This window comes from Elephas maximus, chromosome X (assembly GCF_024166365.1).
Source record: "Elephas maximus indicus isolate mEleMax1 chromosome X, mEleMax1 primary haplotype, whole genome shotgun sequence".
Lineage (NCBI taxonomy): Eukaryota > Metazoa > Chordata > Mammalia > Proboscidea > Elephantidae > Elephas > Elephas maximus.
The window spans coordinates 160,677,708-160,703,570 of record NC_064846.1 but is presented as its reverse complement, the minus strand read 5'-3'; the positions used below and the strand labels follow the sequence as shown (position 1 = coordinate 160,703,570).

The 25,863-nt window shown below is 38.4% G+C and overlaps 1 protein-coding gene across 1 annotated transcript in view; it reads left to right on the top strand.

Annotated features, from left to right (window-relative positions):
- PPEF1 (protein phosphatase with EF-hand domain 1) overlaps positions 1-25,863 on the top strand; it is a 92,575-nt gene that overhangs the window by 32,981 nt on the left and 33,731 nt on the right. Inside the window, exons 4-6 of the mRNA XM_049873440.1 lie at positions 5,435-5,595; positions 10,435-10,549; positions 14,022-14,068. Coding sequence (XP_049729397.1) covers positions 5,435-5,595; positions 10,435-10,549; positions 14,022-14,068 — 323 coding nt within the window. The remainder of the gene's footprint in view (positions 1-5,434; positions 5,596-10,434; positions 10,550-14,021; positions 14,069-25,863) is intronic.

Here is a 25,863-nt window from a genome sequence, read left to right as displayed (position 1 = left end):
GATTTTAACTCTTGAGATCCATGGCGGGGGGCAGAGACTCCACGCATACGCTCCCCAGCCCACTTTTAACATCCTCCCATGGGTGTTCTTTTTTTTTTTTTTCATGAGTAGAAACCAAAGTTGCCATACATAGGTTTAAACAGAGGTGGCGGAACTGGGGAGTAGATGAAGTGTGTGGAAGTGTTGTTTGGACTATTCTTTCTGCTTCCCAGATCAGCCAAAATGTCCTGTCAGACCAGATATTTTATATTTTTTGTTGCTATAGTGAATAAGATATTTTTCTATTACATCGTCCCATTGATTATTGGTATTATTTAACAAAGTTTTTGATTTATGCCTTTTTGTATTGTGCTATTTTGTTGTTGTTAGTTGCTGTCAATCAATTCCGGCTCAGGGCGACCCCATGTGTTACAGAGTAGAACAGCTCCACAGGGTTTTCTTGGCTGTAATCTTAATGGAGGAAACCCTGGGTGGTGTAGTGTTTAAGGGTTCAGCTGTTAACCAAAAGGTCGGCAGTTCGAATCCACCAGATGCTCCTTGGAACCCCATGGGGCAGTTCTACTCTGTCATTAGGGTTGCTATGAGTTGGAATCGACTGGATGGCAATGGGTTTGGTTTTTGGAATCTTAATGGAAGCAGATTGCCAGGTACCACTGGATGAGTTCAAACCTCCAACCTTTAGGTTAGCAGTCTAACACAAACCGTTTGCACAACCTAGGGACCTTATTGTGATACTATTTAATAATAATATTAATAAAATTATTATTACTGTTGATATTTATTAAATGTTACCATGTGCCATGTATTTGAGTGCTTTAAATACATCACTTCATTTAGTCTCATGATAAACCAATGAGATTAGGGTTATTAGTATCCCGTTTTATAGATGAGGGTACTGAGACCTAGAGGGTAATTTCCCAAAGGTGTTCATCTCATCGGTCGTGATGGTGTGATTCTAATGTAGTATGATTAACCTCTGTATTATATTTAATTCTTTTATCAGTTCTGGGAGATTTTGAATTGATTTTTCTTGAGTGTAAGTATTTAATCACATTGGCCACAAGCAACTTCATTTTTATATCTTTCTATCCAATAGTTACCGCTCTTATTTTAGCTCCATGTCTTATCACACTGGGCCGAGGAGCCAAAACAATGTTAAAGTGAAATAGTGAAAGTGGACATCCTGGTTTTCTTTACGATTTAATGGAAAAACCATTATTGTTGATTTAAATTTTTTTATTGTGTTAAGAAAGTATCCTAAAAATCCGGAGTGGGTGTTGAATTGTATGACATTTCATTTTGGCATCTACTGAGTGTATTATATGGACACCAATGGTTTTGATCCGGATTCGTAACTGAGAGATGAAATAATTATATAAGTGATTAAACTGGTGCTTTTCTTTTTCTAGCAAGATCTGAAGCTTGTTTTCAAGGTGGTTTGTGGGTGGTAGAGGCAGAAATTATTTTGAAAAAATTATGGGCTTTCAATTTTTCCCTGTCCAGATTTTATGACTGTACTTGGTAAAAGAAAAGGCTGTGTAAGGGGGTATTTTCTGAGGTATTTTCTTTAGAATAACTTATAAAGCTATCGTTTGATTTCATTCAAGATTTTCTTATTTTTAATTAGTTTAGATTCATGTTGACAGAATGGGAAATCAAATAGGTAAGGATAAATTCTAGTTCCATGTTGCACAAAGCTTCATATATTGTTTGCATTCATGAAATTATTATTTTAGTTATAATAGTTATAGCCCACAAGGACAGTACATGCAATAGAAATGTTCAAGCTTTTGATTGTTTTCATAAAGGACGCGTATTATCTACTAGAAGAGGATCTATGTTACTATTTTTTATGTGGCAGAAGGATTATGAGTCAATGTGGACCAGTATTTCATATTGAGTAGTTTCTACTAAGAATAAAAAAAACTCTAAGAATAGGCTTAGGGAAATGGCACTTTTTCATATAGAGGTAGTCCCTGACTTGACCGTCAGAAGTCAATTCTGATGAGTCAAATACCTCATTTTTTTTTAAGTATTCATTATTATTGCCTTTTATTATCAGTATATTTATAACTCTGATCTTTGTCTCTGGGGGTTGGAAACATTACATATAAACTTACAGATATATTTTAATACATACATACATGTATAAAAAAATACACAAATTATAAGTTTACTTCGACGGTAAAGAAGAGTTGGAAGATGTTGGTGTTTTGTCAGTTGTGGTAATAACTCCACTTGTGCAAGGTTCTGAATCATCTGGATTATCCCTGGGAATGAGGATGGCATTTCTACCCAGAAAATTAGAGTTTTCCGTATGGTCCTTTTCTTTTTTTCTTCATATATTTCATGGTAACATCTCACTGCTTCCCGAATTGGCCTGTAGACTTCAGCAAAGCAATCAACGTTTCAATCCATGTTTTCAAGTAACTGGAGCCCCTGATTTAGTTAGAAAACTAAATCTATATGGCAATGTTTTAAACAGTAAATCAGAAAATTGAACATCTGAGGATGACAACATCAACAAATTACACGCCGCAACTTTGTATGTAGTACATATTGCTAACGATAAGATGTACAAAAATAAGGACAGTCTTAAGTGTAGTTCATTGTAACTCGAATATGTCGTAAGCTGGGAACTACCTGTATTTATCACTGAACTGATGAGGAATGAGGACCATCAGCTCTATGGGAGAAAGGGCTAGACTGAGCTTCTGGTTTAAAGAAAAAAAGACAATATTTTTATTTCATTCTTAAATGGCCAGACTGATTTTTAAGGACTGGAGGTGATGGAATTGGTTTGTTGTGTTAGTTAGCCAATGGGAAAGGGATTGTTGAGAGAGCACGAGTGAGGGCAATGATTGGGAAAATAACATACCTCACAGAGTTGGGATTGCTCAGTAAATCAGTGGTAAGTATATAAATAATATGTTATATTTTGCATGACGTAGTTAATGTTTTCATATGTAGTAAGAGTGTAGTGGTTAAGGGTTTGAGCTCTGGAGGCAGCTTCTCTGGGATTGAGTTCCATCTTTCTCACTTACATGCTGTACCCCGTGTTCCTCATCTGTAGAATGGGGATAATAGCAATATTACCTCATATGGTAGCTGTGATCATTACATGAATATATATGTGTAAATAGTATAGAACAGTACCTGGCACACAGGAAGCATTTGATAAGTGGCTGCTCTCATCATCATCCTCCTAAACATGATGCTATGGTAAAGGTGTACATTTGGACTCAACCTGGGGTGATGCTTAGTTTTGGAGAATGAGAAGAAATTATCCAAGGAGGAGAAAAGGCAGCCCAGGGAGAGGGAATGCGGGAAACAATAAGGAAAGAAATCTGTGGTAAAATTTATCAAGATGCTCTGCATTTCTAGTTTTCAAACAAAAACAGGAAAAATTATTTTTAAATTTCAAACCAAATCCAAATGAGAAAAATGACCTCTGCTGAATGACATTGAAGGCAGACATTATTACTCCTAAATTAAACTAAATTAAATTTCTTATCAACCAAACATCTTCAACCACCACCCCAAAAATTCAGGGTACACAACAATTTAGAAAAAATTTTTTAAAATTCCCAAATATTATGACTTATTTTAGAAATTTTGTTTCCAAGTTTAGTTTTTAACTGTAATCTCTCAGCATAACTGGATCATAGAAAAGATGTATTCTATCCACATCTACTAATATCTTACTGTCTTAGTCCTCTAGTGCTGCTATAACAGAAATACCACAAGTGGATGGCTTTAACAAAGAGAAATTTATTTCTTCACGGTGAAGTAGGCTACAAGTCCAAATTCAGGCAGTCAGCTCCAGGGGAAGGCTTTATCTCTCTGTGGGCCTTCTCATTAACCTTCCCCCGCCCTAGGAACTTCTCCTCGCAGGGACCCTGGGTCCAAAGGACATGCTCTGCTCCTGGTACTGCTTTCTTGGTGGTATGAGGTCCCCCATCTTTGCTTGCTTCACTTTCCTTTTTATCTCTTGAGAGATAAAAGGTGGTGCAGGTCACACCCTAGGGAAACTCCCTGTACATTGGATCAGGGATGTGACCTGGGTAAGGGTGTTACAATCCTACCCTAATCCTCTTTAACATAAAACTGCAATCACAAAATGGAGAACAACCACACAATATGGAAATCATGGCCTAACCAATTTCACACATATTTTGGGGGGACACAATGCAATCCATGACATATACCTTCCAAACATGCCCCACTATAAACATTCAAAAAGACAGAAACTTTACAGAGAACTTCGGATTAACTGCTTTAGTAGCAATCCAGTGTTAAGGAGTTGAAGAGTATGTCATCATCCCCTATACCCATTATCCATTATCATTAATAATACTGTGTATCATACAACTACAACACCTCAGTGGCATATAATAATAAATATTTATTTTTGCTCACCAATCTACAGATTAGCTTGACACTTCTGCTGATCTTGGCAGGCTTGGTAGGGCAGTTTTCTGGTCTTGGCTGGAGCTCACGCATGTGTCTAGAGATTGGTCCTGTGGCTGTTGGGTGATCTAGGATGGCCTTGGCTAGGATTACTTGGTTTTGCTCCTCATGGTCTCTGGCTTTCAGGAGGCTAGCCTGGGCTGCATGGTAGTAGCACAGTTCCGAGAGAGAGAGCGTGGATAGAGGCTGGGATAAAGAACTGGGGTCACTTTTACAATCAATTAACCACATTACCTTTCATCTTTCTCTACCTGATTTGGCCAGATTTCTGTTTGGGGTCTGGCCATTTCATAGGCAATCTGGCAAGAAGGGACCCGGGGTCTCAGTACCTACTGAAAGGAGCAGTGCAGACAATCTGTTCTATAGAAATGCCTCTGTGAGGGAGATGCCTCTTGGGTGTTTCTGCCTATGGTTTGTCATCCGACTTTATCTGCTTTGTTACCAAGAAAAAAGAAAATCGTGTCAGAAAATTTTGTTTTTATGTGAATAGAGAAATCAATTACAGCTAAGTAGACATGGCTGAGGTGTTTAATGGGAAAAATTGAATGACTGTTGCAGTTTGATTTTCTGAAGATCCTGAAAATAGCAACGGATGTTTGAAACAAATGCAATGCAACGTTTTCAGCTCTATTTGTAAAAATCTGAGATAGAAGAGTGGGCAAAAACTCAAGACTTTGAGCTTCAAAGCATCAAAATAACTTGACTGACCAATTTTCCTTGTCCTCCCCACTGACTATGGACTTACTGCTTTGGTAAAATGTAGACCTAGGAAGGGATGATGGTGACCCATGTGAATACACCTCCGGGTCTCGGAACCTCCCATTTCTCATGGTTATATTTGGAATAGCTTGGTATTCTTAACATTTAGCACAGTGCCTTATGTGGACTAGGTCTTGAAGAAGATATTTAATAAATGTAAGTGTGGGAACATTGATTTTCCTCCTATCTATCCTTCCCTTTCCAGAATTAATAACTCGACTTTTTGGTAGCAACCTCCAGTACAAGGATAGAGAGGACTATGTGAAGATGATAGATGTCCCGGACTCCTACAATGGTCCTCGGCTGCAATTCCCACTCACTTTTACTGACATTGATTTACTTCTTGAGGGCTTCAAGCAGCAAAAGGCAAGTAGAAGCAGATACTTCCCTGATTTTTGTATCTAGCAGGTGCTCAAGGACTCTGTTGAATGAATGAATGAAGATACTATAGCAGAAAACTTTCACATTAAGTGAGAGCTACCATCTGCTTTGCTGCTTAGCCCATTAAATAGAAATCTCCTCAGGTATGTAGAAGCCTTCTCTCTACCTCTAGCAGTTCCCTTTTTCTTCCTTTCTTTCCTTCTTTCTTTGAGATATAATTTACGTACCATAAAATTCACCATTTTTAAATACACAATTTTTTTAGTATATTCATGAGGTTGTGCAACTGTTGCCACTATCTAATTGCAGAATATTTCATCACCTCAAAAGCAATCCCATACTCATTAGACGTCACTCTCCATTCCTCCCTCTCTCCCCCAACCTTTGGCAACCAAATCTTTCTATCTTGAAGGATTTCCTATTCTGGACATTTCATATAATTGAAATCATACAGTATGTGCCCTTTTGTATCTGAATTCATTAACTTGGCAAAATGTTTTCAAGGTTCATCCATGTTGTAGCATGTACAAAGACTTCATTCCTTTTTATGGTTGAATAATATTCCATTGTATGGATAAACCACATTTTGCTTAAGGGATTATATATTTATACATCTCTTTACATATTTCATATGTGATTATATTAATTTGTATATGCTTACAAATGCACAGAATTTTTTTTGAAAGATACTTGAGGCATAATTAACAGTGTTTCTAGGGCCAGGGATGAGGGGACTGAAGTCTGGGAAAGAGAGAAAATTGCTTTTCATTGCTGTGCTCCTTTTTACTGTTTAAATTTTTATTTCAACTAAAAAAAGGGTTAAGTTTTTTTCATTTAAAAACTAGTTAAGTTTTATTTTTTAGAAAAGAAACATTCTTTAAAAATTGTATTTTCCTTCTTCAACACCTTTAAAAGAATGTGACCATTTCATATGTTGTTTTTAACCTGAATATATTTATAAATGTAGAAACTAACAGCTGAGTTATTTTGAGTATTTAATATTGCAGCTGTAAACACAGCAATTATAACTCAGTTGAAAGATAGCCTTATAAGTAAGTACTAATATTACCAAAGATAATTTAGCCAATCTAAAAAGGACCCAGAAAAACTATTTTAATAATAGGATTTTCTGTTGTTTTGATATATTCTCAATGAATATTTGTTAATTTAAAAGAATCACCTGATAATCTCAATTGATGCAGAAAAGGCATTCAGTAAAGTCCAACACCCATTCCTGATAAAAACTCTCAATAAAATAGGTATAGAAGGGAAATTCCTCAACATAATAAAGCACATCTATACAAAACCAACAGCCAACATCATTCTTAATGGAGATCGGCTGAAAACATTCCCCCTGAGAACAGGAACAAGACAAGGATGCCCTTTATCACCACTCTTATTTAACATTGTGCTGGAAGTCCTAGCCAAAGCAATAAGGCAAGAAAAAGAAATAAGTGGCATCCAAATTGGTAAGAAAGAAGTAAAACTGTCCCTATTTGCAGATGATATGACAGTACACATAAAGAAGCCAAAAGGCTGCACAGGAAAACTACTGGAACTAATAGAATGATTCAGCAAAGTAGCAGAATACAAGTTAAACACACAAATATCAATTGGATTCCTATACACCAATAAAGAGAACTACAAAAAGGAAATCAGGAAAGCAATACCATTTATAGTAGCCCCTAAAAAAATAAAATACTTAGGAATAACAGACCTATATGAAGAAAACTACAAAACACTGCTGCAAGAAACCAAACGAGACTTACATAATGGAAAAACATACAATGCTCATGGATAGGTAGACTCAACATGGTGAAAATGTCAATTCTACCCAAAGCAATCTACAAATACCATGCAATCCCGATCCAAATACCAACAGCATTCTTTAATGAGATGGAAAAACTAATCATTAACTTTATATGGAAAGGAAAGGGGCCCTGGATAAGTGAAGCACTATTGAAGAAGAAGAGTATAGTAGGAAGCCTCACACAATCAGACCTCAGAACGTACTACACAGCTATGGTAGTCAAAACAGCCTGGTATTGTACAGTGACAGACCCATTGACCAATGGAACAGAATCAAGAACCCAGATGTAAATCCATCTACCTACGGTCATCTGGTCTTCCGCATTAAATGGGGAAAAGACAGTCTTTTTAACAAATGGTACTGGCGAAACTGGATGTCCATCTGTAAAAAATGAAACAGGACCCGTACCTCACACTATACACAAAAACTAATTCAAAACGGATCAAAGACCTAAATATAAAACCAAAAAACTATAAAGATCGTAGAAGAAAAAATAGGTTCAACGCTAGAGGCCCTAATACGTGGCATGAACAGTTTACGAACCATAACTTACAATACACAAATACCAGAAGATAAGCTAGATAACTGAGATCTTCTAAAATTTAAACACTTATACTCATCAAAAAACTTCACCAAAAGAGTAAAAAGAGAACCTACAGATGGGGAAAAAAAATTTTGGCTATAACAAACCTGACAAAGTTCGAATCTCTAAAATCTACAGGAAAATCTAACACCTCTACAACAAAAAGACAAATAATCAAATTTAAAAATGGGCAAAGGATATGAACATACACTTCACCAAAGAAGACATTCAGGTGGCTAACAGACACATGAGGAAATGCTTACGATCACTAGCCATTAGAGAAATGCAAATCAAAACTACAATGAAATATCATCTCGTCCTGACATTCCTGGCACAAAAAAAAAAAAAAAAAAAACAGAAAATAACAAATGTTGAAGAGGCTGCAGGGAGATTGGAACTCTTATTCATTGCTGGTGGGAATGCAAAATGGTGCAACAATTTTGGAAAACTATATGGCACTTCCTTAAAAAGCTAAACATAGAAATACCATACAATTCAGCAATCCCACTCCTAGGAATATATCCTAGAGAAATAAGAGCCATCAAAAGAATAGACATATGTACACTCACATTCATTGCAGTATTATTCACAATAGCAAAAAGATGGAAACAGCCTAAGTGCCCATCAACAGATGAATGGATAAACAAACTGGTAATACACACAATGGAATACTATGCAACGATAAAGAACAATGATCAATCTGTGAAACATGTCACAGCATGGATGAATCTGGAGGGCATTATGCTGAGTGAAATAAGTCAATCACAAAAGGACAAATACTGTATGAGACCACTATTATAAAAACTCAAGAAAAAGTTTACACACAGAAAGAAACAGTCTTTGATGGTTGCAAAGGAGGGGAGGGATGGGGAGGGAAAAATAGTAAATAGTAGATAAGTGGTAACTTTGGTGAAGGGTAAGACAGTACACAATACTGGGGAAGTCAGCAAACTTGACCAAGGCAAGGTCTTGAAAGCTTCATAGACACATCTGAACTCCTTGAGGGACTGAATTACTGGGCTGAGGGCTGGGGAGGATGGTCTCAGGGAACATTTAGCTCAATTGGCATAACATAGTTTATGAAGAAAATGTTCTACATCCTACTTTAGTGAGTAGTGTCTGGGGTCTTAAAAGCTACTTTTTAGCCTTAAAAAGCTACTTTTTAGCTAGTTTTACTTAAAAGCTACTTAAAAGCCTCCACCAGACTGAGCCCAGCACAGCTAGATGGTCCCCAGCTACCACCACCGACTGCTCTGACAGGGATCACAATAGAAGGTCCAGGACAAAGCTGGAGAAAAATGTAGAACAAAATTCAAACTCAGAAAAAAAGACCAGACTTACTGGCCTGACAAAGACTGGAAAAACCCTGAGAGTATGGCCCCCAGTCACCCTTTTTAACTCAGTATTGAAGTCATTCCTGAGGTTCACCCTTCAACCAAAGATTAGACAGGCCCATAAAACAAAAATGAGACTAAAGGGGCACACCAGCCCAGGGGCAAGGACGAGAAGGCAGGTGGGGACAGGAAAGCTGGTAATGGGGAACCCAAGGTTGAGAAGGGGAGAGTGTTGCCACGTCGTGAGGTTGGCAACCAGTGTCACAAAACAATATGTTTATTGTTTAATGAGAAACTGATTTGCTCTGTAAACCTTCATCTAAAGCAGAATTAAAAAGAAAAAAAGCAAAAAGAAACAGGTGAAATTAATTTTAATAATGTATTTATTTAACCCAGTATAACGAAAGCACCATTTCAATATGTAATCATATTCAAAATAATTAATGAGACATTTTGCCATCTTTTCTTCATACTAAGTTTTTGTCATTCAGCGTGTATTTTCACTTAGTGTTTGAATTAGCCCCATTTCAAGTGCTCCAGAGCCCCATGTGGCTTGTGGCTACCATGTTGGACACTGCAGGTCTCAACAGCTCTGACACCTAATGTGGGAACTTGTCTGGCTGCCTCGTGAAATCTCTAAGCCAAGCAACATCTAGTTTCTATCCCAGATGGCAGGATGTCTCAAACGAATGCAAAGTAGCGGCTCTTAAATAGACTCTACGTCTCTTTCTGTCTCTCATTCTGTTTCCTTTCCCTCTTTTGGCTCCAGATTTCCTTAGGACAAGGGGGTTCCCTTTTTATCTGTCATTTCTCTTGGGCTGTCAGGACCAAAAACAATCATAGATGAGTATCAATGTCCTAGGAATCATTCATTCATTCATTAACTCATTTAATTTACGATTATCTATTGAGGACCTGTTATATGTCAGACATTGTTCTAGAATAATCTACCTGAGAATAATTTAGAGATTATCCTGAAATACAGCTACCAGAAATGTGCTCTTATGCTCCACCTTTATAATTTTTTACACGGTCATGTCTTCCTTCCTAGTTCATTATATTTATTTCCTCTCTCCCTCTCCCCACCCCCCACACAGATACTTCACGCCCATTATGTCTTAGCGGTGCTATTTGAAGCCAAGAAAGTCTTGATGCAAATGCCGAATATCTCTCACATAAAAACTTCTCCCTCCAAAGAGATAACAGTCTGTGGTAAGTTTCAGAGCACAGTTGCCAGATTAATACCTAGGAGCCTGTTGGTCCTACATCGTTTGCCCAACTCGAAAACTGTATAAATTGGACAGTGTTAAAGAAAAAGTGCTGATATAGAGTTATCTATCATTTTTTTATCATGATAGTATTGTTCCCCATCTTGTCTTTTTTTTTTTTTTTTTTTGCATACCAGCCGGCAGGAATTAATTATGTGAGAAATTAAAGGACTCATAGCTTTTTATAAAGGCAGACAGTATTTTAATACGGTAAACCACCCATGGGTAGAATAAGCGTTCTTTGCCTTCCCTCTAGCTCTCATTATCTTTGTTCCATGTTGCTCTTTCTAGCTGGGCCTCTGTATGCCACTTGTGCTGGCAAGAGAAAAGCCCAAGGCAGGGTGGAGATTAAACTCCTCTCTGCCCTTGGCTGCTGTTTTAGATTTTTCCAACTAGTCTTTGCAGCTTTTAGAAGAGTAGGAATGTCCCAGAAAGCTGTTCCTTGTTCTTCTAAATAACAAGATTTAAGATTTTGTTATCATATAGGCCAGCCTGGCAGGATATTGCTTCAAAAAACAGTCCACATTGAAATTCATCACAGTTGGTGCTCAGCATGCTTGCGACTGTCTGAGAATGGGTTGCGTGGATGGAACAGCAATTCCCTTAACTTCTAATTAAGCCTTTAAGTCACAAAGCAGTGATGTTATTTTCGAAGTCAATTTTTAGCCTGTGTCTCTCTTCTTCTGGCAGGTAGAAGTAGACTTGACAATCTAATTAAACCATTTCCATTTCTAGCATCTGATAGCGGTGGCAGGCACTTGATGTTGCAGTACACGTTCCGTGACGTCCTCGGACTCAGGCTTTCAAAGAAAGTCTTTGGTGGTTCAATTTCAACTTAATCAGTCCACCATATCTCTGCACAGCAGATGATGTATCTCAGCAGTGGGGGCTTTTTATTCAAGCTACTTACCAGGTCTTAAATTTCATGGAGATAAAGAACTTTGGGCCACAAGGCTCAGGAAACCATGCCAGCCTCGGAAGCCTGTGAAGCCAGAGCTAGGCTTGCTGTCAAAGTATGTGCAATAGCCAGACAGAGTGGGACCTTCTCCCACACGTTCCCAGTATACCTCTAGTTGCCACTGTAGACTTATCTTCAGAAAAAAGCACCTGGAAAACGTGAATTCATTAGAGGGCCTGGAAGTCTTAGAATCACTCAGTGGAAGAACTGAAAGGTTCTTACAGAGACCGTTTATCTCAACTCTTGCTCTTCCAGATGAAACTGAGACCCAGAGAGAAAAGTGAATTGCCTTCCATGAATTTCTATGTCGTAACTTTTTCTTTTTCCCATGTTCACGCAGCTAGTTAGTGACAGGGCTGAAATTAAAAATCAGATCTTCTAAGTCCCAGATTAGAGCCAGCCTGGTATTTCCTACCCCAAGTCCCATCATGCACCTCTCTGATGTTTCATTTACCATCATGAGAAAAGGCTAGGGAATGGATTGATCGGACAGCTCCATTCATTTAAAGATCCCCACATCTTGGGTATTTACTTCCAGACTTTTTCCATGTAGCACTATTGGCAGAAGGGAAAAGCCAAGGCCAGTAGCTCCCCTTAGCAGAGGAATTATTATTTTCTGTCCTTAATAGGCCCATTGAACTTAGAAAAATTTGGTCATTTAAAAAAAAATTTCGAATTGGGGCCATATCTAAAAAAAAAAAGGCTTCTGTTTGAAACAGTGGAAGCAAAGGGAGAGAAAGTGTGGTGAAAATTTACGATTACTTAAATTCAAGATGCATTTTTATATGCATATCTAAATATGCCATCTAGTTCCCAGCATGCATGAAATGTAGGAGGCGTTTTAGCCTGCAGTTGTGTTATAAATGATAACCAGTTCTGCATTCGTATTTATGCTCACAGTGAAGCTATCTTTCTGTGTCTGCCTTGTGAAACAGTCAAGTTTTTCTTTTGTTGTCCAACTAGAAATGAAAAATATTTTTGTAGCCTCAACTCAATATGCTGGAACAGGTTCATTTTTAGTAGGCCAGCTATAATAGCCCTGTACCCAAATATATGAAAGACAAGTCATCCTGAAAAAAATTAAGAAAACAAAACTATAGATTGTAAAAAAAAAAAAAAATCCTCCCATCTTTATTTCCTTGGATTTGGAGAGAGACCATATGAAAGCAATGAGATTTGAATATCAAAATAACATTAATTTGCTCTTCAACTTAATAATATAGTCATATTTTATAAATAGCTATTGATGATGATAAGATTTGCATTTTATTATCCCATTATAATTGGAGTCTTCTTTTGCATGTATTTAGTTAATCTTTGTTGTAGGGTTTTAAGCAACCTGGGGAAAAGTATTTCTAAATTAAATTGTATTTGTAATTAAATGAGATACAGAGAATAAAAATTTAGAAGCAGAGCTTATATTACCTAGAAATAGTTATCCAAATAGGGCTTTTTAATATTCACGCATTTTACTCTTATTTTTTAATTAATGGCTTCATATGTTCATATGGCTTCTCTTAGTTGGCTGAATTTGATAAAGCCATGCTTCAATTTTTATGTCCTATATCTGTCTTGGAAACCCTGGTGGCGTAGTGGTTAAGTGCCACGGCTGCTAACCAAAAGGTTGGCAGTTCGAATCTGCCAGGCCCTCCTTGGAAACTCTATGGGGCAGTTCTACTCTGTCCTATAGGGTTGCTACGGGTCGGAATCGACTCGACGGCACTGGGTTTGGTCTGTTTTTTTTGGTATATCTGTCTCATCAAAAGAATGTCAATCATCTACTCATAGTTTTTAAATATCTGATGCTACTCCTGAAGCATATTCTTTAAAACATGGCTTTGAAAATTTAGGCATTTAGCAGTGAAACATATATTTATCGAGTACCTGCTATTCCTCAGGTACTGTGCTAGGCATTTGGAGATTTAATGCTGACTAAAATTGATACTTTTGCCGCCCTCCTAGAGATTACAGTATAGGCAGTGCAGAATAATTGCTAAGAGCTTGGGTTTTTAAATGAGGTAAAGTTAGGTTTGAATTCCAGTTCACATTCTTGGTAGTTGGGTAACTTTGCATAAGTTACTTCACTACTCTCAGACTCATTTGTAAAATGAGAATGATGAAAACAATACCCATCTCATCAGGTGGTTGTAAGAATTGAACAAGACGATTCGTGTAAATGCTTAGCCTAGTGGCCGGCACAGGGTAAGCCAAGTCCTGTGTCCATGGCAGAAGGGAACAGGTAATTGCAATACAATATGCTCTTCCCCCTCTAGCAATGGAAGGAAAGAATGCTATGGAACCAAATTGTCTATTAATTAATGGCATTATTAGGTAAAAACCCAAATGCTCCTAAGAACACTTGGAATAGATCAGCAGTATTTCAGCTTTAAAATTCTGTAACAAAACGGGCATTGTATCTTGTTTCCTACTGAACACCAGTTTTTCATTTGTATTCCAGGTGATTTGCATGGGAAACTGGATGACCTTTTTTTGATCTTCTATAAGGTAAATGATTATTTTGTTAAAGATCGGCATTTTTGTTGGGGGAGGGCAGTCCTAGGGCAGATAAGAACCTTCGTTGTGTCAGGGATATGTACAAATGCAGAGGTAATACAACGGCTTTTAGCCAAGAAGCTCGAAGATTATTAGAGGCATATCTTTTTTCATTTTTTGCACACATCTCATAACAAAACCAAAAACCAAACCTCTTGCCATCCAGTCAATTCTGACTCATAAAAGTTCAAAAAAAATTTAATTTGGGTCTTTGTTCAATATTATTGTTATCTGTGTATCCATTTTGATTTCTACCTGATTGTATCTATGGTCTTTTTTATTTAAAAAAATTTTTTTTATTGAGCTTTAGATGAAGGTTTACAGAACAAACTAGTTTCTCATCAAACAGTTACTACACACACTGTTATATGATATTGGTTAACAACCCCACGACGTGTTGACGCTCTTCCCTAGTTTGGGTGTGTCTGTGGAGCTACCATGGCCCTGCCTTGTACAGGCTGTGCTGGCTTCCCCAGTATTGTGTACTGTCTAACCAAAGTTACTGCTTATCTATTGTCTATTAAGTGTTTTTCCATCCCTACCCCTCCCCACCCTCATAACCATCAAAGATTGTTTCTTTTTGTATGTAAATCTTTTCATGAGTTTTTACAGTAGTGGTCTCATACACTATTTGTCCTTTTGTGATTGACTTATTTCACTCAGCATAATGTCCTCCAGATGCATCCATGTTATGAGATGCTTCACAGATTCATCATTGTTCTTTAGTGTTGCGTAATACTCCATTGTGTGTATGTGCCAGTTTGTTTATCCATTCATCTGTTGATGGGCATCTAGGTTGTTTCCAACTTTTTGCTCTTGTGAGCAATGCTGCAGTGAACATGGGTGTGCATATATTCATGTCACGACTCTTATTTCTCTAGGATATATTCCTAGGAGTGGGATTGCTGATCATATGGCATTTCTATTTCTAGCTTTCTAAGGAAGCGCCGTATCATTTTCCAAAATGGTTGTATCATCTTGCATTCCCACCAGCAGTGCATAAGAGTTCCGGTCTTCCTGCAGCCTCTTCAACATTTGTTATTTCTTGTTTTATTGATTCATGCCAGTAATGCCAGGGTGAGATGGTATCTCATTGTGGTTTTGATTTGCATTTCTGTGATGGCCAGGTATCTATGGTCTTTATTACATCATGGCACAGGGTAGGGAAAAGAGCAGTCTGTTTTATTTTATTGTTGTTCTGTTCAGAAGTGAGCGTGTCACATACCAGTCCTCTCTTCCAATGCAGACTAATTATACATGGAACGAGTTTCCTACAGTAAGGTCTGAATTGTTCTCTTCTCTACCAGGAATCACCATCTCTTGGCTCAATTGCTCTTCCAGTGCTCTGACTACTTTTCCTTCACCAGGTTTTGATTGAGGGAGCCAGCACAACAAAGCGGTTGAACTACATGGAGATTCCCTGCATCTCACTGACTTGGATCCATTGCTCTCCCTGAGCCAGCAGTTGCAACGTAAATGTTTGCTTCTGGGAAGACTGCATGTAGGAAACTGATCCTGAGGTGACCCCTGCCTTCACGGTGGTCCTCTTTTAGGCCAGTCTTCTGCATCTCTCTTTCTGACTGACATGCTTCTTTCCCACCAATCCCTGACACCCCCACAACTAGCATGTCGAGTAACTGAGCACAGCATAGGGGTCTTAGATGGGCTGAAAGAAAATATATTCTGACTAGTATGATGGCCAGTTAATTCCACTCTTTGAGACTGTGGGAGCTTGAGTAAGCCACATAACCTCCCTGAACCTCAGTTTTTTTAGCTGCATTATTATCATCAGCTTCCACCCCATAAGAGGTTGTCGTGTGGATAAAATAACATAAGCATCCAAAACCATTTTTAAAAGTAGTAAATTGTAACAGCAACACAGGTTTTTGTTTCATTCATTCAGAATGGAAGCTTAGAAGGGAATGGGGCAGGCCAAACCAGGCGTGGATGAATGGAGCTGGCACTTAGGAGTAGATTCTGTTGAGACTGCAGGAGGCCTAAGCAAGGATATAGAGCATGAAAGCCAGAGAGTGGGGCCAGAGGAAGTAGGAGGCTTCCCAGGTAGTAGGTTGGTGTCAGGAAATCCAACCAAAGGTTTGCTAGTAGGGAGTTGAGGGCACCGGTAAGGAGCAGTTCAGGCCATCAACAGCAGGATTCAAACTGGGTAGGGAGGGAAGAAAGGCCAGGATGGGCCAATCGACTGGTCAGTGAGCAGGCTGTCTGGCGTGAGGGCCTTAGGAAGCAGGAAGGGTGGGAAGTTGTAGGGGCAGTAGTCCTAGGGGATGAGAGAGTACAAAGTGAAGTCTAGAATGTGGGTGACTGAAGTGAGAGAAAGATAATACTGGGCATGAGGAGGTCAAGGACCTCGGGATGGGGAGGTCAAGGACCTGGAACAAGTATGTTAAATGGGTGGGCCACATGGACAGAGGGATGAGGAGGAAGGGAAGGAAATCTAGTTAGATGTCATGGGCATGAAAGGAGGAGAGGTTTTTCCCTTAGGGTAGCAAAGTGTTGGTCTGTTAATGGTGCTGAGGAGTAGGTGGGCCCTCCTCTACTCCTGACCCTGAGGTACATGTCCTGTGGAGGAACGAGTCTTTTCCTCTGAGAGGGCTGCATGAGTCAGGATTCAAGCAGTGTCTTTGAAGGAGACCCAAATTTGCAGAGGGAAGTCTTTCTGAACGAGTTGAAGACAGAAGGGAGTTTATTTACCATGAAGTAGGGATTCTACTGGCCATGTAGGAAAGCTGTGGGGGAGATAGAAGAATGGACTAGTGAGGGGAAGCCAAGGAGTAGTATGGTTGGGGAATGGGATTTGTTTAACTCAACATATAGCTTCACCAAGATGTTCAGGCCCCTATCATTGATAGCTACAATCTGAGGAAGGAGGAGAAGGGCAGGAATATGTGAAGAACAGCAGCAACAACAAATCTTGTAATTATTTCTGGAGAGGTTTTTGGAAATTTAGGAAAGAGAAATATAGTTGAGTAAATTGAATTGGAAAAGTGACTTTCAGGTGATTTAGAAAAGAAAATTTCCCAAGAGATGGTTGAAGATCTCGAGTGGACAGATGAGAAAAGAGAGAATTTTGACATTTTTTAAAATATCATTCAGTAAAACTACATGGAACATATAAAACTGGAAAGTGCTAATAATGTGAAGACTGAACAGGAGGAGGGGAGTGATAAGAAGTACTGTAAAAAGTATTACAGGTAAATATATAGCATTCAAATGAAAGCAAGACAGTATTTTGAGAGTTAACCAATGACCATGTTCAGGAAGTGGAGATTGAGAGCCACAGCAGCAAATGAGTAGGGCACTAGTATTTGGGATGGATTGAGGTGGAGGGAGGTGAGAAGGATGTCTGGAAAACAGAAGGACACAACAGCCATGGGGTAGAATTTTGGCAGGCTTGAACAAGAAGATGGCAAAATGAACCATACACACCAGAATCTTGAAATTGCCGGGGATAGGAAGAGAAACTGAGGAAAGGGAAGAGCCATGATGACAGCAAGGTTCCACTTTAAGACACTGCAAAGATGGTGGAGTGAATGGTGTTCAGGAAGGGAGAATGACCTGGTGAGTTTGAGGTGATGGGGAGTCACTTAGCTTATGGTAAATGAGTGGACTGAGTTAAAGACGGTGACATGAAGGGTCAGGGCACAGCAATGTTTGAGGAAGCTGTAGCCATAGCCTTATCTTTAACTTGCAAAAGTCAGCATTTTGCCTTTTTCTGTTTCATTTTTTAACTGCACTTTAAAGACAGAATGAGGATAGATTGCACGAGTGTAGTGTGGCCTAAAACCATGAATACAAACTATTCTGGAAGCAAGATTTCTATGAATAAAAATGACAGTGGTACTTGGCCTATCTAGAGCTCAAACTCCATCTCCTTCACTCATCTACAACATAGTCCCAAACTCAAAATGAAGTGGAAAAGGGTCTCTGAGCTCTTGAAATAGTTGTCACCAGTCTGGTGAACTTTATTGACAGGACAAGGCCTAGGCCCTTACTCAAAGACCGATGAACATAAATCAGCCAAACCTTATTGTACACGTGGTTCATACAAGTTTGTCTGTCTGGCTTCCCATCCCACAGCAGATTAGAGAGTGGAGAGGAAGAGGCAAAAGTCAGATAAACAACAGCGATGAAAAGTAAAAGCTCTTCCTGACCGTAGAGGAAATATAGAGCTATAAAACTGAAATAGAAAATGAAGTAGTAATATTCAGTGATCTGGGGCTGTGTAGTATAAAGAGTTCCATACGTCTCAGAAGTGCCTGAGGGATGTTTTTAGATTGATGAACCTGTGTGGTCAAGAAAGTTTCAAGTTATGTGGGGTATACTCTGTTAAGAAGGAAAGGAGCCAAATGGCACATTTTTAACATTCCCAACCAAAATGGCTAAAGTCATTTTAAAATATATTTTAGCCTTCAAAGAAGTAAGCTTCAGTGATCTGAAAAATTCATTTAAGCAATGCCTACAGTATGAGTGAGTATCATTGTTAGGTCTTAGGTATAGGAGAAGGAGAGAAAACGAAAAAAGAGAAGATTAATATAGAGAAGAGCAATGAGCCAGGAAAGTAGATGAGGAGGAAAGGAAGAAGGACATCTCAAAAATGAAGAGAGAGAGAAAGATCCTTGAGTGGGGAGTGGTGGGTCTCTATTTGTGACATAAGATACAAGGGCTGCCTGCTCAGGGATGACAGCAGGTGCCTAACTCTAATTTAAGCAATCACTTGATTGCTTCAGGAAATGGTAGAATTTCTGTGATGGCCTCTGAGTCTTAACTGCAATACACTGTACTCAGTGCATCAGCAACTTGTTGACTCCCTATTACATGCAATGCCCTTGTGAGGTGCTTTCCTCTGACTCATCAATAGGAGCACACAGAATGGAATCATGCCAGCCTAACCCACGGGCTTCCAATCTTCTGTTTGGAAGTAGCCAGTGACCATGCTTTAACTTAATTTTATTTAGGAAAACAGAAGTTCAAATGTGGGGAATAGTGTGGCAAAATACATCCTGTTGGAGATTTTTGGAGACATAAATAACCACATTTTATATTATGCTGTGATTGACCGATTCCTCTTCATCAACACAAAAGAGAAATCAAGCTTTGAATTAAGATGAATTTTTGATTCATCTTTCAGTTGGTGTTTTGCTAGATAATTTCTTTGTCTGCTCTTTTATACAGTATAGTATACTTAGTCTGTAGGTCTGTGGTAGTCCAATGCCAACCAAAGATGTAGCCTGAGAGGAAGTGTTATAATTGTAGGACCGCCGAGATGCCTCACCATATTACTTTAATCCGAGTTGCTGGTTTGCTTCAAGACTTCTATCATGATAACTGATCATATGAAAAAGTGACTCTATCCACTAGTTTATTCATTCATTCATTCGATAAACTTTTGTCTGGTCCCTATAGTGTTCAAGGCACCATATAAAAGCTGTGAGAAGATATAAAGATGAATAAGAAGTTCATTCATTTCACGTACATTTATTGAACACTTATTCTGAATGAGGTACTCTGCTGAGAATGCAGTAGGACTAAGACACAGTCTTTGGCCCCAAAGACATCAGAGTTTAGTGGGGAAGGTAGGCTAATGAAAAGACAAGACAGTTCAGGGTGGGAAGTGTTCTGATTAGAATAAGCGCAAGCCTCCAAGGGAGAACATTGGAGGGGCACCTAACCTCATGGAAGACATCCTGGGGGGGGTGACATTTAAGACAGTCCCTCCAAAGCATTTTAGTAATTTGTTGTTGTTAGGTGCCATCGAGTCGGTTCCGACTCATAGCGACCCTAAGTACAACAGAACAAAACACTGCCAGGTCCTGCGCCATGCTCACAATCTTTATTATGCTTGAGGCCATTGTTGCAGCCACTGTGTCAATCCATCTCCTTGAGCATTTTCCTCTTTTTCACTGACCATCTACTTTACCAAGCCTGATGTTTTTCTCCAGGGACTGGTCCCTCCTGATAACATGTCCAAAGTATATAAGGTGTAGTCTCACCATCCTTGCTTCTAAGGAGCATTCTGGTTGTACATTCTGGTTGTACTTAGTAATTTAGTAAGTATACCTAAATCATGAAGGAAAATTTTGGATGATCAGAAAATATTTTATTCTCATATCCTTTTTGTGGTTAGCTGCAATAAATGCTGTTAGTCCATCTGAGATTCATTCCAGTGATTGTTTTCAGATTTTGGTTTCTTTCATATTTAGATGTCCTTAAAAATTGTATCATTTAGCACCTTAATACTGAACTAGATATTTTCAGTTCACAGTCCCACCTGGGCTTGAAAAGAATTTTTTCCCCTGGGTATCACATTGTTAACCACGACAGACCTTTGTTAAAAGGGCATCTCACACTTACATGGCTTCCAATATAATTGTGTCATCAAGTGAAGCAATTTACATAGCATTAGTTAGGTCAGATTTTTAGATTTTATTTTTGAAAAGGTTAATTTGAATCAGCCACTTTTGCCTAATTAGAGTGACCAATTTGAAATACTTCATTCAGAGCCTTAGCCTTGCTAAAATTACAAGACATTTTTCCTCGTTGAATAGAAAGCTTGGAATTTTCAATCAAATATTCACAAATTAGTTTGTTGAATTGGTGCTGTAAGTGGAGCCACCCCCCTCCTCAAGTTGAAAAACATGTGCATGGAGAGAGCTAATTAACTCTTAACCCTGTGGGTATCCTATTGATGCTGTCCTCTGGAAGCCATGCCACCTTGTTTTCCTTTTCTTTCTTTCTTTCCTCTCTTTCTTCCTCTCATTCCTCCCATAATTTTCCAGTTGCGAAGGTCCTTCAACATTTCTCTTTATCTCTATCACTGATGTACTTCACACTGCCACAGCGGTCAATTCTTTTTATTCTGGGATTAAGGCAGTGTGTTACAATCAGAAGAACCGACCTCTAAAATAGAGTTTACAAAAGAAATGAAAGTTAAAATAACGTGGAGTTGAGGTACAGAGGTTATTGTTTGTTGTGTTTGGGGGCATTGTCTAAATAAGTTGGGATACTTTCAAATGTCTGTTGTAAAATGCTCTAGTAGGAAATAGGTGACCATATAGTGAAACCTCTTGTTTTTGTGTCTATTCAAGTTAATTAATTGTGGTCTGCTATTTTTTCCCCCTGCAGGTCATCCTGGGTTGTAGTTTCCTTGGGTTTTCTATAATCGTCAACTTTAAACTCCATGTCATGGACGATTTGTTATATATCAGCTGCAGGATGAGCCAGAGAGTGGTTTTCTAGAACCGAATGAAACAAACAAACAAACAAAATACCCAAACCCATTGCTGTTGAGTTGATTTCGACTCACGGTGACCCTATAGGACAGAGTAGAGCTGTCCCATAGGGTTTCCAAGGTCGGCAGACAGACATCAGTTTTTGCTTCTTTGAAGGAAACCCTGAAAAATCCCAGTAGCCAGAAGCCTAAATATCCTAAAGACCCATATCCCAGGAGACTTAGTTCTTCACCTTCCTGTCTGTTTTCCAGTGACTTTGTTATTTTAAGACGCAAACATATTTGAACTCAAACTATATAAAATAATATGACGAATCTTAGACCAATAGAGCAGGTTTTATATGTCCAAGTAAGTCTTGCCTTCTTTGAAGTGGTTGCCTTGAGAGGTCAATCCTCACAGGAGTTCAGTATGCATTTAGGACTCCTCTTTTAGAATCGCTTTCAGAGACTACGACAAATTCTGTTGAATGTGCTTCATTATCATAAATCTTAATCTTTTGAAGGCATGTGTGGTTTTTTGAAAAGGTTAAAACTCATTAGGTGTCAAATATACTGTATAAGGTGCATGGCCTAGCTGACTATTATTATTTTTGGCTTAAAATTCGGTTTGCTCACTGTAGAGCTGAAACAATTCAGGGATAGCAAAGAATTCACCTACAAAGTTTGGTTTAACTGGAGATGGGACGTTTTCATTTGAGGAAATCTGTCATCACAATGGAAAACAGGTTTACCTTCCAAATATAATAAATATAATTTTAGGCTACTGAGTGTTTTTTTCCAATTTCGATATTAAGGTTATGCTGGTTTCATGAAATGAAATTAGAGAGGTTTCCATCTTTCTCTGTGGTCTGTAATAATTTAAATTCCTGGTTCTTAAACTTGACTCTACACTGTAATCACCTAAAGAATTGGAAAATATATGTATATGTACTGATACACCTGGGTGCCACCGCTAGAGATTCTGATGGAAACCCTGGGATTTTTTTAAAGTTCCCCCAAGTAATTCTAATGTGAAGCCAGATTGTAAATCATTGGTTTAAATGACATTGAAACTATTTGGTCTTGAAAATTGAAATAGAGCTCTGCTATAAATCCACACGGGCCAATACCTTTTAAAATGGTAGACTTTAATCATCTTTCGAACATTTTTGAGTAATTGCATTGTTCAAGTTTTCTACATCTTTTGAAGCAGTTTCAGTAGTTTCTAATTTTCAAGAAAATCATCCACTTCTCTGTTGTTTGTTGTTGTTAGGTGCCATCGAGATGGTTCCGACTCATAGCGACCCTATGCACAACAGAATGAAACTCTGCCCGGTCCTGCACCATCCTCACAATCGTTGTTATGCTTGAGCCCATTGTTGCAGCCACTGTGTCAGTCCATCTCATTGAAAGTCTTCCTCTTTTTCTTTGACCCTGTACTTTGCCAAGCATGATGTCCTTCTCCAGGGACTGATCCCTCCTGACATGTCCAAAGTATGTGAGACGTAGTCTCGCCCTCCTTGCTTCTAAGGAGCATTCTGGTTATACTTCTTCCAGGACAGATTTGTTCGTTCTTTTCACAGTCCATGGTATATTCAATATTCTTCTCCAACACCACAATTCAAAGGTGTCAATTCTTCTTCGGTCCTCCTTATTCACTGTCCAGCTTTCACACGCAGAGGAGGCAATTGAAAACACCATGGCTTGGGTCAGGCACACCTTAGTCTTCAAGGTGACATCTTTGCTTTTCAAAACTTTAAAGTGGTCTTTTGCAGCAGATTTGCCCAATGCAATGCATCTTTTGATTTCTTGACTGCTGCTTCCATGGGTAGTGATTGTGGATCCAGGTAGAATGAAATCCTTGACACCTTCAATCTTTTCTCCGTTTAGCATGATGTTGCTTATTGGTCCAGTTGTGAGGGTTTTTGTTTTCTTTATGTTGAGGTGTAATCTATACTGAAGGCTGTGGTCTTTGATCTTCATCAATAAGTGCTTTAGGTCCTCTTTACTTTCAGTAAGCAAAGTTGTGTCATCTGCATATTGTAGGTTGTTAGTGAGTCTTCCATTTCTCTACATTATAAAAATATATTGACATAGATATTGATATTCTTTTACATGTATCTTTCTTTTATTTACTTCTCTATGTCTTTGTCTTTTTTCTACTCTTTAGTCTTACTCATTTTTTCATTCTATTTTCCTAATGATGAGTTTATCAGTTTTATCACTTTTGTTTTTCCAAGAACCAACCTTTGTATTTATATACCTTTTCTTTTTCCAGTTTCATTAATTCCAGCTTTTATCTTTATTTGACTATTTTTATTGTTCTTTTCCTAATTTCTTAGGATGAATAAAGCCTTTCTTATGCATCTTCTTTAATAATTAAGAAATTAAAACAGGCTATCTTTCTTTTGGTTTTTTATCTATTTTTCCTAGTTTTAGTTTTAATTAGGCCTCCTATTAAACTTACAATTTTGGTTTTAATTTCATCTTTGATCCAATTGATTCCCATAAAGCCTCCACAGACATATGAAAAATTAATTGTATTCCCTGTTTGTAGGATGCAAGGTTCTTTGTATACATTGGTTAAGTCGATTTATTATTTATATACTTAATTTTTCTATGTATTTATTGCCTATTATACAAGAACGATCAAATCTGTCTTGGAAGAAGTACAACCAGAATGCTCATTAGAAGCAAGAATGGCGAGACTATGTCTCATATACTTTGGACATGTTATCGGGAGGGATCAGTCCCTGGTAAAGGAAATCATGCTTGGTAAAGTAAAGGGTCAGCGAAAAAGAGGAAGACCCTCAATGAGATGGATTGACCCAGTGGCTGCAATAATGGCCTCAAGTATAGCAACAATTGTGAGGTTGGCGCAGGACTGGGCAGTGTTTTTTTCTGTTGTACGTAGGGTCGCTATGAGTTGGAACCAACTCGATGGCATCTAACAGCAACAACATATCTATCTAAATATGTGTATTAGTTATTTTGCTGTGTAACCAATTACACCTAACACTTAGTGGCTTAAAACTACAAACATTTAGTAGTTTCTGTGGGTCAGAAAAAAAGGAGCCCTGGTGGTGCAGTGGTTAAATGCTTGGTTGCTAACCAAAAGATTGACAGTTCCAACTTACGAACTGCTCCGTGGGAGAACGATGTGGCAGTCTGCTTCTGTAAGGATTACAGCCTTGGGAACCCTATGGGACAGTTCTACTCTGTCCTATAGGGTCGCTATGAGTTGGAATCAACTTGACAGCAACAATTTTTTTTTGGTGGGTTAGAAATTAGGGTGCTGCTTAGCTGCATGGTTCTGGCTCAGGGTCTTTCATAAGGTTGCGGTCAAGCTGTGGGCCAGCGCTGTGGTCAACTGAAAGCCTGACTGGGGCTGGAGGATCTGTTTCCAAGATAACTAACCCATAGGGCTCTAGACACAGCACCTCAGTTCCTCTCTGGGTGTTGGCAGTGGCCTATCCACAGGGATACCTGACCTGGCAGCTGACTGAGAGAAAGCCAGAGCAGGCAGGAAGCCGCAGGGCCTTTTATGACTTAGTCTCCAAAGTTACACCCTGTCACTTCTGCTTCTTTTCTATTCATTAGAAGGAAGTCACTAAGTCCAGCCCATATTCGATAGGAGGCAAATTAGTCTCCACCTTTTAAAGGGAGTGTCAAAGCTGGCAAAATTGTCACGAAAGGAGAGACTGGAAGGGCTGACTCATTAGGGGGAGAGCAAGTGGGAGAACGGAGTAAGGTGTATATAAACTTATATGTGACAGTCTGACTTGATTTGTAAATGTTCACTTGAAGCTCAATAAAAGTTAATTAAAAAAATTAATAAAGGGAGTGTCAAGGAATCTGTGAACACTATTTTAAACCATCACAGTCTGAATAACTCACTATGTTTGTATTTTTAAACAATTTCTTCTTGTATTTATAGTAAATTCTTGAAGCAAAACCTTATTCTTTTGTTTATTGCATACAAGTTTATGAATCTTCTACATAAAGTGCCTTTTGTTATGGAATGATATCGTTTTGTGATCCTGATTAGCACATTTAATCTTAATTCCACCTTAAGTATTGAAATTTCCATTTTTGCTTTCACTTTGTGGCATTTACCTTATTTTCGACCTCTCCTTATCTATTTGTTTTATGTGTATTTCTCACAAACATAGTTCCTGTTTTAATACAGTTTTTAATAACATTACTATTTTGTGTTTTAACACAGCCTGATAATATTGGTATTTTAATGAGGTAATTTCACCCATTCACAGCCACATATACATCTACAAATATTTTTCCATCACCCTGAGGAGTTAATGATGTGTTGGCCGATAGAGAATTCTTCATTCACAGTCCTTTTCTCTCTTTGACTAGTAGATTCTATTTCCACATCTTCTACCTTCCACTTTTGCAGGTGAGAAGTCTGATGCCAGGCTAATTCTTCTCCCTTTGTAACTTGTGCTTTCTTTGACTACTTGTAAGAATTTTACCAGATAATAGGGATTTTTTCCCCCCATCAATT